At 41.5% G+C, this 16,605-nt stretch overlaps 1 protein-coding gene across 10 annotated transcripts in view; it reads left to right on the top strand.

Moving 5' to 3' along the window:
- RHOBTB1 (Rho related BTB domain containing 1) overlaps nucleotides 1–16,605 on the top strand; it is a 140,417-nt gene that overhangs the window by 96,649 nt on the left and 27,163 nt on the right. For all 10 annotated transcript variants that reach the window (XM_069571729.1, XM_069571723.1, XM_069571722.1 and 7 more), the window contains 2 exons: nucleotides 2,634–2,835; nucleotides 3,374–3,477. In XM_069571729.1, the coding sequence (XP_069427830.1) occupies nucleotides 2,644–2,835; nucleotides 3,374–3,477 (296 nt within the window). In that variant the 5' untranslated portion in view covers nucleotides 2,634–2,643. The remainder of the gene's footprint in view (nucleotides 1–2,633; nucleotides 2,836–3,373; nucleotides 3,478–16,605) is intronic.

Genomic DNA, 16,605 nt, shown 5'->3' with positions numbered 1-16,605 from the left:
TCTAATATTATCCAAATTATCCTTTGTCCTCTCCTTCTATACCTTTTATCTCATATCATCTAAATTATCATTTTTCTTACATCAAATGAATTAAACATGTACTGAGTCCCAGTTATTTATCAGGCCCCCCTCTGAACATTTTTTTAAATTTATTTTTTATTGAAGGATAATTGCTTTACAGAATTTTGTTGTTTTCTATCAAACCCTCAACATGAATCAGCCATAGGTGTACATATATCCCCTCCCTTTTGAACCTCCCTCCCATCTCCTGCCCTATGCCACCCCTCTAGATTGATACAGAGCGCCTGTTTGAGTTTCCTGAGCGATACAGTAAATTCCTATTTTACATATGGTAATATAAGTTTCCATGTTATTCTTTCCATACATCTCACCCTCTCCTCCCCTCTCCGCATGTCCATAATTCTATTTTCTGTTTGTTTGTCCATTGTTGCCCGTAAATAAACTGTTCAGTACCATTTTTCTAGATTCCATATATATGCATTAGAATATGATATTTATCTTTCTCTTTCTAACTCACTTCACTCTGTATAACAGGTTCTAGGTTCATTCACCTCATTAGAACTGATTCAAATGCATTCCTTTTTATGGCTGAGTAATATTCCACTGTGTGTGTACCACAACGTCTTTATCCATTCATCTGTTGATGGGCAGCTAGGTTGCTTCCATCTTCTAGCTCTGGTAAATAGTGCTGCAGTGAACAATGGGATACATATGTCTCTTTCAATTTTGGTTTCCTCAGGGTATATGCCTAGGAGTGGGATTGCTGGGTCATATGGTGGTTTTATTCCTAGTTTTTTAAGGAATCTCCATACCATCTTCCATAGGGGCTGTATCAGTTTATATCCGCACCAACATTTCAAGAGTGTTCCCTTTTTTCCACACCCTCTATTGTTTGTAGAGTTTTTGATGATGGCCATTCTGACCGGTGTGAGGTGATATCTCATTGTATTTTGATTTGCATTTCTCTAATAATGAGTGATGTTGAACATCTTTTCATGTGTTTGTTAGCCATCTGTATGTCTTCTTTAGAGAAATGTCTGGTTAGGTCTTTTTGATTAGGTCGTTTGTTCTTCTGGCAGAATGGTAGGAGCTGCTTGTATATTTTGGAAATTAATCCTTTGTCAGTTGTTTCACTTGCTATTATTTTCTCCCATTCTGAGGGTTGTCTTTTCACCTTGCTTATAGTTTCCTTTGCTGTGCAAAAGCTTTTACGTTTAATCAGGTCCCACTTGTTTACTTTTGTTTTTATTTCCGTTACTCTGCGAGGTGGGTCATAGAAGATCTTGCTCTGATTGAGCATTTTTAGAACCATGGCTGTTAAGACCATTATGAACTCATTTTTAAAAATTACCATCTAACTAGTTTTCTCAGTTTAACAACAGACTTACTCAAAAGAGCAATCCCAGTACATTAACATCTCGCATGGTTGGCCGGCCGACCAGCTGATGCAGGGAAGCAGTCCACGCTGCAGTTTGTGGGGGCTCCTGTTTGAGGGAAGCAGGGCTACCAGCAGCTTTCCCTCTGCCTCTTCACTCCTCACCCAGCAACCCTCTTTAAACCTTTTTTGATGGTTTCAGAAATAATACAAAATAGTGTGCATGCTAAGTCACTTCATTTGTGTCTGACTCTTTGAGACAGTATGGACTGGAGCCCACCAGACTCCTCTGTCCATGGGAATCTCCAGGCTAGAATACTGGAGCAGGTTGCCACACTCTCCTCCTATCCCAAGGATCGGATCCATGTCTTTTGCATCTCCTGCATTGGGAAAGAGGGTTCTTTACCACTAGCACCACCTGGGAAGCTGTCTCCGAGGTAGCTCCTCATCTTAATAAAATCATTCTCTACCGTATGCTCCAGATTCTTCTCAGGAAGAAAGAATTTTTTTTTTAAATTCTGCTTTATAGTGCTTCTCTTAAGAGGATATTTTTAATGAATTTGATTAATAAAAATTCCTGAATGAATATAAATACAATTTCAACAAGATATCAAAATTCACACAGTTCACTCTTCTTTAAAGTCAGATAGTCTTTTCTGCTTGCACTTTGGATCCTCCTCTGAGTCACCAGGATAGTTTAGAACTTATAGGATTTTTTTTAATTAATTTATTTTTTATTGAAGGATAATTGCTTTATAGAATTTTGTTATTTACTGTCAAAAAGAGATCTTGGATCTTTGGAAGATTGTAATGGACATTATTGCAAAGGCTGGTTATGCCAGAATGTATAAGGTTAAACCTGCAGGTGCCCAGTTCTTTAGGGGGTCAACATGAGTAGCTAGTGAATTTAGATTATATGCCAGCAGCCCTGACTCGCCTGGATGAAGCTCCAGTAGTCAGATTGTGTTTAGAGAAAACCAAGGAGAAAATAACACGTTAACCGGGATAAACCGTTTGGGGTCAAAATAACAATCTGGTGTTTTTGTACTTGTGTGAGATATAAAAAGAAAAGTTGAGTTTCAGTTCGGCTTCATAGGAACTTCCAAACTTCTGGCTTAGGCTCAGGCACCTCCATAAGAGCGCCTGGGCCAAGGGAAAACTGCCTGACTCCTTCCCATCTTTGATTGCTCTGGAGAACCCTGATGTCTCAAATGTGGTATCCCCTGTCTTCTTCCAGAGTTTTATAAATGGACGCTGACATGGACTACGAAAGACCCAACGTGGAAACCATCAAGTGCGTGGTTGTGGGAGACAATGCCGTGGGGAAGACACGCTTGATCTGCGCCAGAGCGTGTAATACAACGCTGACACAGTACCAGCTGCTGGCTACCCACGTCCCCACCGTGTGGGCCATTGACCAGTACCGAGTCTGCCAGGAGGTGAGAGATGGGGTTTCTTTAGAGTCCTAAGGACATGTCAGTGCTATCGCCAGTCTGATTTTGATTTATTTGGGACATATGTTTATTTATTTGATTTTTTAAAATTGAAGTCTGGTTGATTTACAGTGTTGTGTTACTTCCTGCTATAGAGCAAAGAGATTCAGTTATATATATATATGTTGACATTTTTTATATTCTTTTCCATTATGGCTTGTTGTAGGCTATAGAATATACCCAGATTTTTAAAAAGCAGAGGAAGAACTTAACTTAAGGGTTCAAGACAGAACTCCCCTTTTTCATGCAGCAAGAGAAAACAAAAGGAGAAAGCTGATTCGGTGTATGGCTCTGGTATCCTGAGTGAGGGTTTTTAGGGCACATGGTTCCAGGAAGAAACGTAGGACTTAGCTAAGTCCTGTTAGCTGGAAGGAGAAAACTAAATGCAAGTGAATCTCGGGGGCTTTGAGGGCTGATGACCTAGGCATTCTTCCCCTGGGGAACTTCTGATTGACAGCGAATTGGTGCCCTCTCTCTCCTGCAGGTCTTGGAACGTTCCCGGGATGTCGTTGATGAAGTGAGCGTTTCTCTCAGGCTTTGGGACACTTTTGGAGATCATCACAAAGACAGGCGTTTTGCATATGGCAGGTAAACCAAGACCAGTGCAGCTCAGTCCAACTTGAATACAATTTCCTCTCCCCACCCCATCTCTGCTTCATGAGTCAACAAAAACCACATCATATGGCCTTGAAATGTGTTGGTTTCTGCACTGTGTCTTAAAAAAGAAAAAAAAAAAAGACATTGTTTCCTGATGTCAAGAAAAGCAGTCTTCATAGCCATTTGGTTCCTCCCAGGAAATACTTTATTTAAAACAACCAGTGCTAGTTAAATTGAATGTCTGCTTGATGAGGATTCTGTTGTATGTGCCAACCTTGGGCTGCTTTGATTGTTTCCCTGAATAATACTTTATTTGCCTGCTCTTAAAATGTTTTAAGTTTATTTAGCAGTTGGCCACCCCTCTTCAGAAGGTCTCTTTGGTCTTTTGATGACCATTCTACAGAGTCTGATGTTACTTGCTTTGGGCTTTGCTGTCTGAAAAGTCTGTTATCTTTATTTGAAGGTTATTTTTTAAAAGAAACAAAAATATCTCTGAAATCATTCACAAAGGTACATTTCCAAAATCAACTGAAGCATTAATGCCTATTTTTCATTAAAAAAAAATAAAGAGGAGGAAAAAATCCACTAAAGGAAAGATAAATCTAGAAGGACAGTAATATGAGTGGGGACAAGGTCAAAGAACCGTAAAATATTTAGCAACTTCCCCTTGTCACCATAAGTCCGTCGGCATCTCCAGGACTCCAGCTGTCTTAAAGTCCCTCTCAGTGCATCTGTTATAACTGTCAAAATCCAGATGAGGAAGAGATTTCCTTACCTCTTACTCTTAAGTAAAGGCATGTCTTTTTAAGTTTAGAATTTAGATCTTTTTTAACATAAAACATCATGCTACCTTACAGGATTGCATTAGTTAGATATCCCCAAACACTGAGTTTACTCCTTGTATTGAGATAAGCATTTCTGAAAGGACCTCTCTTTCTTCAAGCCTGTAGCTTTCATAAGCCTCTGAACTCATACTGGCACTTACCCAAGTGGTCTGGAATACTGAATAAACTGCTAAAAGGGTTTGCCCTACTCCTTTCACTCATTCACCCACTGAAATAATCTGCAGTTTAGGCCAGTTTATTCAAGGGGAGAAAGAAGTATATAGAAGTAAAAGTTTGATTTTAATGTCCCCTTGAACAGAAATTTTGAACTTAATATCCAGCATAGATAATACATTTCTTCTTGAGTTTCCTAGTTTGTTTCTCTTTGCTTCATGTGATGTTCCTGATTCTTATCTTAGTTGCCATTTGGGTTTTTTTCTGTTATCTCATTATTATACACACACAAAAATAATAATCAATGAACCTGCTTTATAAGTACTATGCTGTCAGATTTTATAATACCTGTGGTTTTAAGGAAGCATAGTTAAATGATGACTGGAAGCAAAGTACGAATAAATACATAGATTTCAAAGGACTGTTTGTATCCCAGCTTCTAAAAAGGTATGGTGAATGAAAATGAACTTACTGAGATACTGGGTTTAGCTTCTGTAGGCAATCTCGACAGCTCAGTGGTTTATTGCCACTTGAAATTTATGAATTTGAGGTGATGAATTTTAACTTCACTCCACCATGTAAAACTGGTCTTTTGGTAATATAAGGGCTACTTCATTACCATGTGAGGTTCCTGCTTAGGGTTGACTCAATGGCACAGTGACCTTCATAGATCTGATATCGACAAGCATCTACACTGGGCCTCATCCAGCTTCCTGATATATCTGGGGTCACTTTACATGTCACGCCTGTGCTTGGTCACTCCCAACAAAAATAAGCTGGTCTCCCATGTGACCCTGTCAGTACACAGTGCATTGTTCTGCTCCTTTATCTGTAGTGTTTAGTTCCATCAACTGTAACCCATCCACTGCCCCCTTTGCTGGAAACAGGACGTGCTTTCCAAGCCAAGTCTGATTCTTTGAGCAACACAGAGGGACTCAGGAAACCCTCCCATGCTTCTGGCCAGCTCTTCATGGGCCTCACTTTATGTGCATGTTTGTGCCTTATATCTCCTCTCTCTTTTCCTATTCTCCACAGCCTCTAGACTTCCTCCCACAGACCCTGCCACTGGTCAAGAACAGAAAGCAGAGCTGTTCTGTCCCAGATTACAGAATCTCTGCATAAACACTAAATATGTTGTACCACATTGATATAGCACCAAAAAATTGCGTCTTATGGCCAGGTCTGACAGTAGAAGCCCCTTTTGCTCAGCACAGGGCTCTGACCACTGTATTTCGTTGCTGTGCAAGGGCTGTTTTAATTTCTGTGTAGCTTCCATTTTTAGCTCCCTATCATTTGCGCAGGAGAAAAATCATAATTACAGTTTCTGACATTCCATTTGGTTTGCAGACCTGTTTTTTGACTGGTGTTTCTACTATACTTAGTGTGAATTACAAGTCGGTGGGATGTGATATATTCCTTAGACTTGGAAATGTATTTGGAACCTTTTAAAAATAACTTATTTGATTCTTAGGGTGACAGTGAGAGAAAGCAGATTCATACCAAGATGCCTTAGGCCTCGCCTTTAGTTTCCTTTGCTTCTTAGCACCAAGCTGGTCAACGAGTTACCACTTCAAGCCTTCTTTGGCCTAAACAAGTTCTAGTTTGCAGAGTGGGCCTGGGTGGTGTCAGTCTGCTGACTTGAATTTGCAATTTTCCTAGTATGGTGTAACTACAACCAGAATGTCATAGCTCTTATTATGACTTAAAGGTAACTAGTCAACTAATTTTTTTAGCCAATTACATTAATAGCTCTAATTCATCAAAGCCCTACAGTGTGTCAGTCAAAATATTAGGTGCTTTGCCAGCACTAGTTTAGTTAATCCTTCCAGGAACTCTGGGAGGCAGAGATTATCTCCAGGTCACAGTTGAGGAGGGAGTTGAATTCCTTTCTCATAACCTGCCCAATTGTGAGTTTCAAAACCAGATTCAAATTCAGCTCTGCCTGAGTCCTGGCTCCCACTCTTTCCATTGTGATAAGCTACATCGACCTCATTTTAAACAGAATGAAACTGAAATCACCCCCCTCTCCAACACACACACACGCTGATGGACTGGGTATTCTTTTGCTCTTTGTATTTTTACAATGGCTAGAATGAGAGGAGATCTCAAAAGATCATCTGGCCGATCCCTTTTCTCCAGGAAGGGAGATCATCCATCCGAGAAAAACGTAGTGATAGGAGTCCTCCTATTGGATGGACATGAAAGGCAGCAGAGTAGCATCAGTATCCTGACCCTTATCTAACATGTTTGAAATCTTTCAAACCCTCCTTCTCTGGAGCGAATGACTCCACCTCTCTAGTAGCCTTTCTTCTTCCTACTGCCTACTTTCTACCCACTTTTGGATGAACTTTGGTGGATGAACTTTGGAAGCTCTTTCCTGGATCTTTTAAAATGTCAAGATCAAAACTGTACATCATAACCATGACTGTAATCAGCTGCTCTTTTTTGGCAAGAAAAGAAAAAAGGCTCTTTTTAAAGGGATATCACAAAGTTTTCCCTTAGAAATATTATAAGGAAGTACTCACACTTAGGTGCCTGGTACTGAAATGCAGGCAAGTAGGGTGGGCTCTACCTTCAACAGGATGCCTAGGCCCCCTCTATAGTCACACACACATAAATAATTACCAATATTATTGTTCTCTTTCCTTGAAAACCTTCACCATTGCTCTGTCTTGGGGTCAGATAGCCTTTAAACACACAAAGCTTATGGGGCTGGAGGTGGTGATAACAGCAGGTACAATTTAATAAGAGCTCCCCACAAGCCAGGTCTGTGCTCTGCGTATCTTGTTGCCATGTCATTCTTGCGGTGACCCTGTAAAGTAGGCTCATTTCACAGCTGAGCTAGCAGGCACAGAAAGGGGCCAAGGTCAGAGGGGTAGGAAAGAGTGGTACTCAACTTTTCCTGGTAGTTCTTTCTGGCTCCAAACGCTGTTTCCTCCCTTTCCCCCAGGCTGTAGTGGCTGCTGCTGCTGATTGATGACCAACTTTACATTTATTCTCAGTCCAGTCTAATTATTGCATTATTCTCTGTGGACATGGAAGACTAGTGTTCACCATCTCTCCCCAGCTGTAACTAATATTCTGTTGTTCCTCTTAAGTTCTTTAATATGTAGCTAATAACTTAATTCTCTTTATTACATCAATGAGTGGCTAAACAGGAGTCCTTTCATTTCCAGGAAAAAGCCTACATCCAAGCACACTCTCCCAGAGTGAGTAGGACCCTTGAGTACTTTGTTTGGCATGCTTTCTCCCCACAGCTGAACACAGGCATGCAGAATCACTGTATTTGCCCTTACACCAAAGAGTTTCCAGGCATATTTTCAGTCCATTTGGAACTCATTTATTATACAGATTATTCTTACACACTGATTTTTCTCAAGTGTTTTTTAGGCCCAGTGAGAAGTACAGTACGTGTTTTAAATAATAACATCAATCAGAGTGATGGTTTCTGTTTGTCTGTTGAGATAAGATGGCTCTAGTTTCACACTGAAGGCCAGGTTATGAGATACAGCATTAATGCATCCCATCTTGAATGCTTGGTTGATGCCCTTTAAAAAAATTCAGGACTGTGGGTGACCAGTGTTTATGTCTTTGTCTGGGATTGTCTGTACTTGTGGTTAAAGGCAAGGGAAAAAGTAAGAAACAACTCATGTGCCTCGATAAAGTATTTTTGAAGTAGCTCTCATTGTCCGTGGCATATTCTAATTGCTGGGCCAGAACTAACATTCTAATGATGATTTCACTATGGCAAACAGCCTGTTGGACAGAGAAACATATCCAGTCGAGGCAGACCAGGGCCAGGGCAAGGGTGAGGCATGTAAGGCACTCACCTTGGGTGTAAAATGTAAATAATAATAAAGGTCAGATCACTGTTAACTGATCTTCTCTTTCTGTCTAAGGCTCAGCATGGCAAATGTTACTGGTCCTGACTTTATTTAAAATTTTTGTATTTTGTTCATCACGGATTTTTTTTTAACCTTAATTTTTATTTTTGGAAAAATATGGGTCATCTGGATTACTGAGGTCTGGGGTACCTCTTCAAATTTTTCACCTGAGGCTAGTGCTTCACTCTTTACAAGTCCTGACCCTGAAGATGGACTTTATAAATGGATAACAAAGCAGCAAAGGGAGGAAAGTTACCGGTGTGTATACTTTATAGAAAAGTCATCCAAACCACACTTCTAAATGTGTGGTCTAGAGGGATCTTGGAAAATTACTGCAGCTTGTTTCCCAAAGATACTTAGTTCTGCTGTGAAATAAAGGACTAGACTAAGACTTGCCTGGGTTATAAAAAATGGTAGAAAGACATTAGAAGAGCAGCTAGTTGGACCAAGGGAGGGGAATAGTTATTCCCTAAGAGTTTAGACTAAAACTGCTAGTTCCTGTAGGCTTCCCAGGTGGCGCAGTAGTAAAGAATCCACCTGCCAGTACAGGAGACATAAGTGAAGCTGGTTTTATTCCGGGGCTGGGAAGACCCCCCCGGGTGAGGAAGTGGCTGCCCTCTCCAGCATTCTTGCCTGGAAAATTCCCTGGACAGAGGAGCCTGGCAGGCTACAGTCCACGGAGTTGCAGAAAATCGGGCACGAATGGACCACTGAGCACTCAGCACAGCTAGCGCTCATGCTTGAGTGTGCCGAAGCCGCTGGCTATCTGATGTCAGAGATCTGGGGAGAGGTGAGTCAGCAGGCTTTAGCCAATACCTGAGTGATTAGAAGGAAGCTACGCTTTGGTAAACACTGCCACAGAAATATCATAATGCTCTTTACCTCAGCCAAATGGGAAGACTCTTACGAAGATTAGAGAGAGAAATTTTGAGTGAAGGAAACCAGGGGGAAAAGAGCACACATTGTGTGTGATTCCATTGCTGTAAAATTCCAGAAAATGGCGTGTAATCTATAGTGACAAAAAAATCAATCACTGGTTGCCTGGGAAAGAGGGGTCAGGGAAAAATGGATTACCAAAGGACACTTTGGGGGTGACAGAAATGTTTATTTTCTTGATTGAGATGACAGACTCATGAGTGTATACCTATGTCAAAACTAATCACATAGAGCACTTTAAGTATACAAAGCTTCTGTGTGCTAAGTCACTTCATTTGTGTCTGAATATTTGTGACCCTATGGACTGTAGCCCACCAGTCTCCACTGTCCATGGGATTCTCCAAGCAGGAATCCTGGAGTTGGTTGCCATTTCCTCCTCCAGGAGGTCTTCCCAACCCAGGGATCAAACACATCTCTTATGACTGCTACACTGGCAGGTGGATTATTTACCATGAGCACTCCCTGGTGGCTCAGACGGTAAAGCGTCTGCCTGCAGTGCAGGAGCTGCTGCTAAGTCGCTTGAGTCGTGTCCAACTCTGTGCGACCCCAGAGAGGGCAGCCCACCAGGCTCCCCCATCCCTGGGACTCTCCAGGCAAGAGTACTGGAGTGGGTTGCCATTGCCTCCTCGAGCAATGCGGGAGACCCGGGTTCAATTCCTGGGTGGGGAAGATCCCCTGGAGAAGGAAATGGCAATCCACTCCAGCACTCTTGCCTGGAAAATCCCATGCACGGAGAAAGCCTGATAGGCCACAGTCCATGGGGTCGCAGAGTCAGACACGACTGAGCGACTTCACTTTCACTTTCACCAACCACCTGGGAAGCCCCATCCAGAGTTTAGTGTATTTCAACTGTAGCTCAGTAATTTTTTTTAGATAAAATATTTTTATGGGAATCGAAGTAGTCTATGGTATGTGAGGAAATTTTCATGGCTGACAATATATGTTTTGATTATTTATAGAACTTAAACTTAGTTCTCATTGAAAATATAAATGATTTGTGTGAACTTTAGTGGGGAAAAATATAAGACCAGATTCTTAATAGCTGAATATAGGAAATGAGATAGTTCTGGCACCTCCAAGCTAATGTCCCCAAACCAGGCTGGACCCCTTTTCCCAGAGATAGAACCATCAACTGTGTGGATCATAATCCAACCAAGAGGCCTGTGTCTTTGACTTTGATTCTGTAGCTCTTTTCTGAGAAGGTACATTTGTCCAGGTACCCTGTAATAACCAAATAAAGTATACCACTTTCCCTGAAAGTTTTCCATTTCTCCATCAAATAGTAACAATTTTGTCTATCATAGTCAGTTCTTTCTGGAACCAGAGAATGGTGTAAGGCCAAGTGAAAAAGGAGGGGGTATAGTCAGCTGCACCTTCAGAACTCCCCCTTTTTGCCAGATCTGTGAATTTTTAAATTGGGCGGGGCGGGGGGGATGCCTTTTCTGAATGAGTATTCTTAAACAGAGAATTGCATGTATTAACACTAATGTTTTTCCAACTATAGTTTGTTTCTCCTCTGGGTATCATTTCTAAGCTCTTTATAAGAATTATTTTAAAATATAATTGTATACTTACCTTTTTAATCCATTTACCCATAGAGGAGGGCATTAAGTAAAACAATTGAAGGTAGATTATTACTGCTTTGTGCTAATCCAAAACAGAAAAATATGTTAAACTAAATGTATACAAGTAACTTAAAATTTTTAATGTAGTAGAAACGTATGGATTCTGTACTGAAGCACTCAAGCACAGGATTGCAGTGATACCAGATCACCCGGCACACAGAAGATACGTCTGTATCACCCCAACCAACTGTCCCCCACTGTCCTTCCTGCTCTGAGCTGGTACATCTTGTATTGTAACCAGAAGACAAAATATCAGAGGAGCTGGGATTCCTGTGCCCAACCCAGTACTGTGCCCAGGATGAAAATGTCCTTGGGAAACAGCAGTGCCAGATGAGATAGGAACAGGGCTTGACTGATGACTGGGGTCACTTGTGTTCCAGGACCTGGAAGGATGCTGGCTGCTGCCCAAACACTGGTCACATGGCTGGGAAAAATGGTCCTTTGTGGTTGAGCCCAGGAAAACATTTGTGGACCCAAAAGATCCCACAGACTTAGGAATAATGAGGCTGCTGAGCTGGGTAAAGAGATGAGGAGCATATGCACTGTTCAACACATTAACGTCATGTGTTCTGCCTTCTTTTTACCTTTTCTCTGTTACTACTTAATAACTGTAAGCTCGACATGTTGGGTCAAATACAGCTAAGTGTGTTGCCTGCTCATCATGGACAAAGAGAAAACAAAAGTTTGTGATATTTCTAATACCAGAATCTTCCAATGAAAAAAATGTATTTCAGCCTGTAGAGTTTTCCCACATAAAATAGGTGGTAAGAAGAAAGAGACTGCTGAGTAATTCTGCAGTATCTTCAGAGGATAATTCTATTACCATCTTTCAGCAGTTCCATATCAATGAGCTGGTAAGCCAAAGGGAAAGATCTCTTGTTGAGAATGTCCTGCCATTCTTATTACAGGTTAAGAGTGTCCTGCCATTCAATATACAGGGTATATATTTGGTGACTTTTGAAACCATAAACCATATTTGTCTGACAATAATTGGGACCTTATGGTTTACAAACCACTTTCACAGATATTTTTCGTGGTGAATCTTAATAGCAGTCATTATCAGCAACTTTTAATATTGACCATTTATCAGATTTCTAAAATTATTCCACTACTTTGATCTTTCCCCAGAACAGTTACCCCCAGTCTAGAAAATACAGTTAGAAGGATAAAGTACTGAATTACCAAAAAATAAAAAAAATTAGCAAAAATCTCTTTTAAATTCATCACCTTGGTTATCTTTTTATTTCAGTGCTTTTGGAGATTGGGGGAGTTGGTGTGTCTTTTAAAAAAACAAGATGGCCTATGAAATGGAGGATGTTATCTTAACCCTTAATTCTGTGAAAGTAAGCCAGAATTAATCCTGAAAATAACCTGCCCATTTCTTTATATTTCCTTTTTGCTTCTGGATATAATCTTAATTCCTAGAAGAGATCATTAATCCATTTTTATTCTGGAATTATGAAAGTACCCAATTAGGTGGGACAAATAGATTTTTAAGATAAATTCAAATAATTTAAAAATATATATTTAGTGGATAAGCTCTGCTATGGACCAGAGATGACGATATACAGCTGCATGCACGCTCGATCGTGTCTGACTCTTTGTGACCCTACAGACCGTAGCCCACCAGACTCCTTTGTCCATGGGATTTTCCTGGCAAGAATACTGGCATAGCATGGGATGCCATTTCCTCCTCTAGATTATACAGTTATCTTTCAGCAATAATTGTCTGAAGAAATATAATAGCTCACATATCATTTTTTTATTAAAAGTTAAACATACCCTCTAACTGGATTATTTTAGGCCTAAATTTCTTTTAGATTTTGAGTCTGCAGACATACTTGCATCTACCTCCTTCAGAATCTGCAAGGCTTTTCTACTTGATAAGCAGTCACTGAGGGCCTCTTTTGTTACAAACACTGTGTTGTGTACCGTGAAAGAGACAAAACAGAATCCCTAAAGATGAAACTGAGAGCAGTGGGGAAAGCCAGCAGCAGAAAGAGTTACAATACAGGGTTAAAATGCTGAGCTAAAGATGTCAGTACCAGGAACAGGGAAGAAAGAATTGCTCAGAGCAAAAATTCCAGCATCATCCTCAACTCCTTTTGCTCATGTCCCATACCTGCTCCATCAGCAGACCCCAGTGACTCTACCTTCCACACATTTAACGAACGCGGCCACCTCTTACCACCTGTACTGCTCCCAGGACAAAGTCACCATCCTCTCTCTCTGGATGATTATTTTTTTTAACTGTCCTCTCCTACTGTCTTGTGCCTTCTGACAACCCACCCTTCACCACTGTTTAGGACCTATTACAGCAGTAGGGTGATCCTGTTAAAACATACATTTTTTCATTCAACTCAAAACCCCTGATCACCTACCAGTTCACTCAGAGTAACAGCCATACACCCATGAGGCCCTCCGTATCTCAGACAGCATTGCCTCTCTGCTCAGTTGCTGCTGTTTTCCCCCCTCACCTTGAGGGAAACACCACAGGAATGTCCTGCCTCAGGACCTTTGACAGCCATACACCCATGAGGCCCTCCGTATCTCAGACAGCATTGCCTCTCTGCTCAGTTGCTGCTGTTTTCCCCCCTCACCTTGAGGGAAACACCACAGGAATGTCCTGCCTCAGGACCTTTGCCTTAGATGCTTTCTCTTCCAGTGTTCTTCCCTCAAGATATCAACATGTCAGCCCCTTCACTTCCTTCAGGTCTTTGCTGAGACATCACCTTTTCAGGAAGGCCCTCCATCGCCACCTCATTTCAACAGCAACTTCTGCTTTCCAGTATTTCTGTCCCCAGTACCCTGCCCACTTTCATGCAAACACTGTCACTATCCAGCATACTAAACATTCTGCCTGTGTTTCTTGCTCATTGTCTCTGTTCTCTGGTAGAATATAAGCGTGACACAGATAAGCATGCTGAGGACAGTGATTTGTGTCTTTAACTAATCGCTGTGTCCCCAGTGTCTGGAAGGGCACCTGCCACGTAGTAGGATATCAGTTAATATTTCTGGGAGAAATGATTGAATGATTGCTTATTGATACTGGACAAGTGACTTGGCAGGTCCTGTGCCTTTATCATTTTACAGAGGCCTGGGGCGAGGCCTGGGTGAAAGTGGTGGGACGATCTTGCTAGTTTACACAGTTTGGTTTCAGAAGTGTCAAGAGGTTTAATCCCAGAGCCCTCCCATCTGGCAGTCTGGCTGACACGTAGGTGCCATTAGGTGTGCAGCTAGCCTTGCTCTTAGGAGGAAACGTCCACTTTCGTGAAGGAAGGCAGCTCCTCAGTCATGCAGCTTCAGAGCAAGCCAGAGAGAAATGAGAATGAGGAGAAGTAGGCAAGAGATTTATTCCTGCAATTGCACCTTCTCCTTTAAGGAAGCCTTTTCTGTATCTGTCTCCTGCTTTCATTGACCAGGAGGTAAATGAGCTTGCTTACGCTGTTTCTTTTAATCACTTACTTGTGCTTCACACTGCTTCGTATGCATTCAGCTTGTTCTGATCATTGTGTGAGGTGTAAGAATGCAGACGGTCTCTAACTTACAATGGTCTAACTTATAATTTTTCTGTTTTATGATGGTGCAAAAGTAATACACATTCAGTAGAAAACATACTTTGAATTCTGATCTTTTCCCCAGGTTGGCTATTTCCAAGTACTAGCCCTGCTCCCAGTCAGCCACACAGTCAACAGGGTAAACAATTGATACATTTACAACCATTCTGTACCCAGACAAGCATTCTTCACATTCAGCACAGTATTCAGTATACAGTATTCGGCCTTTTTGTTCATTGATGTTCCCCAACTGTACGCTAATGTAAATGTTCTGAGCACATCTAGGGTAGGCTCAACAAAGCTATGGAGAAGGCGATGGCACCCCACTCCAGTACTCTTGCCTGGAAAATCCCATGGACGGAGAAGCCTGGTAGGCTGCAGTCCATGGGGTCGCGAAGAGTCGGACACGACTGAGCGACTTCACTTTCACTCTTCACTTTCATGCATTGGAGAAGGAAATGGCAACCCACTCCAGTGTTCTTGCCTAGAGAATCCCGGGGACTGGGGAGCCTGGTGGGCTGCTGTCTATGGGATCGCACAGAGTCTGACATGACTTAGCAGCAGCAGCAATGAAGCTATGATGTTTGGTAGGTTAGGTATATTAAATACATTTTTGATTTATGATATTTTCAATTTACAATGGATTTATCAGGACATAACCCCATCATAAGTCATAGAAAATATTTATACACTAAAGGAAGCATAGATTGAAAAATGGGATATCAAGTTTAAAAAAATAGTTGGTTACATTGAATGATAACACAGGCTTTTATATGATCAAGTCATTGGCTTCTATAATTTTTGCACTATAATGGCAGAACCAACCATTTTTAAGATCGGGTGTTATCTGTCTTAGGATTTGGTGGCATTGGTGGGATGTTGGTATGGCCTTCCTACACTTAAGAGGGTGCATTGCTTTAGTCCCGTTTTTGGAGGGTGGGGGAAAGCTGATTTAAAATATTTGCTTCCTGCTAAACATACAATTATGGGCTTGGGAGAAATAGTTGTGCATGCTAATCACTCCCAAATCTGAATATATTTCAGGGTGTTTTCAGTTTTCCCCACATAACATCTGTACTTAAGAAGCCTCACTGCTCTTGGTAAAGTATTGACTTGATTTCTCTGCTCATATCCAGGGCGCTGCATGTTTCTGCCCTGCTCTCCCCAGATCCCCTGCCAGGCGCTCCCCTACAGGCCTTTCCATTTTCCATGAGTATGAGTTTACACAGCCATTCATCTCCAGGTGGTTATGTTCACCATCACTGACGACTCCCTCCACATCTCATACACACCGGGCTGCTCCCCTACTAAAACTTTCCACAGCCACGTGTTACACATTCCTTTTTTCTGCCATGCTCCCAGCCGTTTTGTGATGTTTTGATCTGTCTGTTTGCACAGCGCTGTCAGACTACATGCATGAAAGGTGTATTGTTGACATGAATGGTTTTAAAAACGTTTCTGTAAAGAGCCTACCTCGGTTATTGGGGAGGGAGAAGGAGGTCAGGGGCATCTACTTGAGTCTCTGCCAGAAGAAGACTTGTGTATGTTAACAAACAAACCCACTGAAATGTGATCATGATCTCTACCGATAAAGGATATGGGAGTCTCTACTTAGAAATAATAATAGGCAATAGTGACATAAAGATATGGAATCCTACCATAGAAAACGTATAAAAGTATATGTTAAGAAGGAGATGCTTACAAGAAGATTCAGGTAAACAGAACTGTTAGCTTATTCTTGGTCACCAAGTGTAAGGGTCTTAGCAAGAGACCCAGCCAGAACTGGCACACTGGGAAGAGGCCAGTTGGATGGGAGCCTGTGGATGTCCTGCTCACAGCTATCTGGAGGACTAGATGGAGTCTACTGTCCTTTACATTGCCCATGCTGGCCTGGATAATTTAGCAATTTTTTTTTTTCACTTAAGCAGATAAGAAAACCCAAGGCCCGCAGCTCTTTAGCTGGACAGTGGTGGCAAAGCAAGGAAGACAAACTAAGAAGATAGAAAGCACTTTTGTGACAGTAGAGAACATGGACAGTTCATTCCTAATAGAAAATATTTGTTTGCTTCCCTGATCTTTTTCCACTAAGTTTGCTGTATTTGAATCTAGATGATAAAGA

The sequence above is a fragment of the Ovis canadensis genome, chromosome 25 (assembly GCF_042477335.2).
Source record: "Ovis canadensis isolate MfBH-ARS-UI-01 breed Bighorn chromosome 25, ARS-UI_OviCan_v2, whole genome shotgun sequence".
Lineage (NCBI taxonomy): Eukaryota > Metazoa > Chordata > Mammalia > Artiodactyla > Bovidae > Ovis > Ovis canadensis.
Note: the sequence above shows the minus strand (reverse complement) of the source record. Positions and strands in the feature narration are given on the sequence as shown.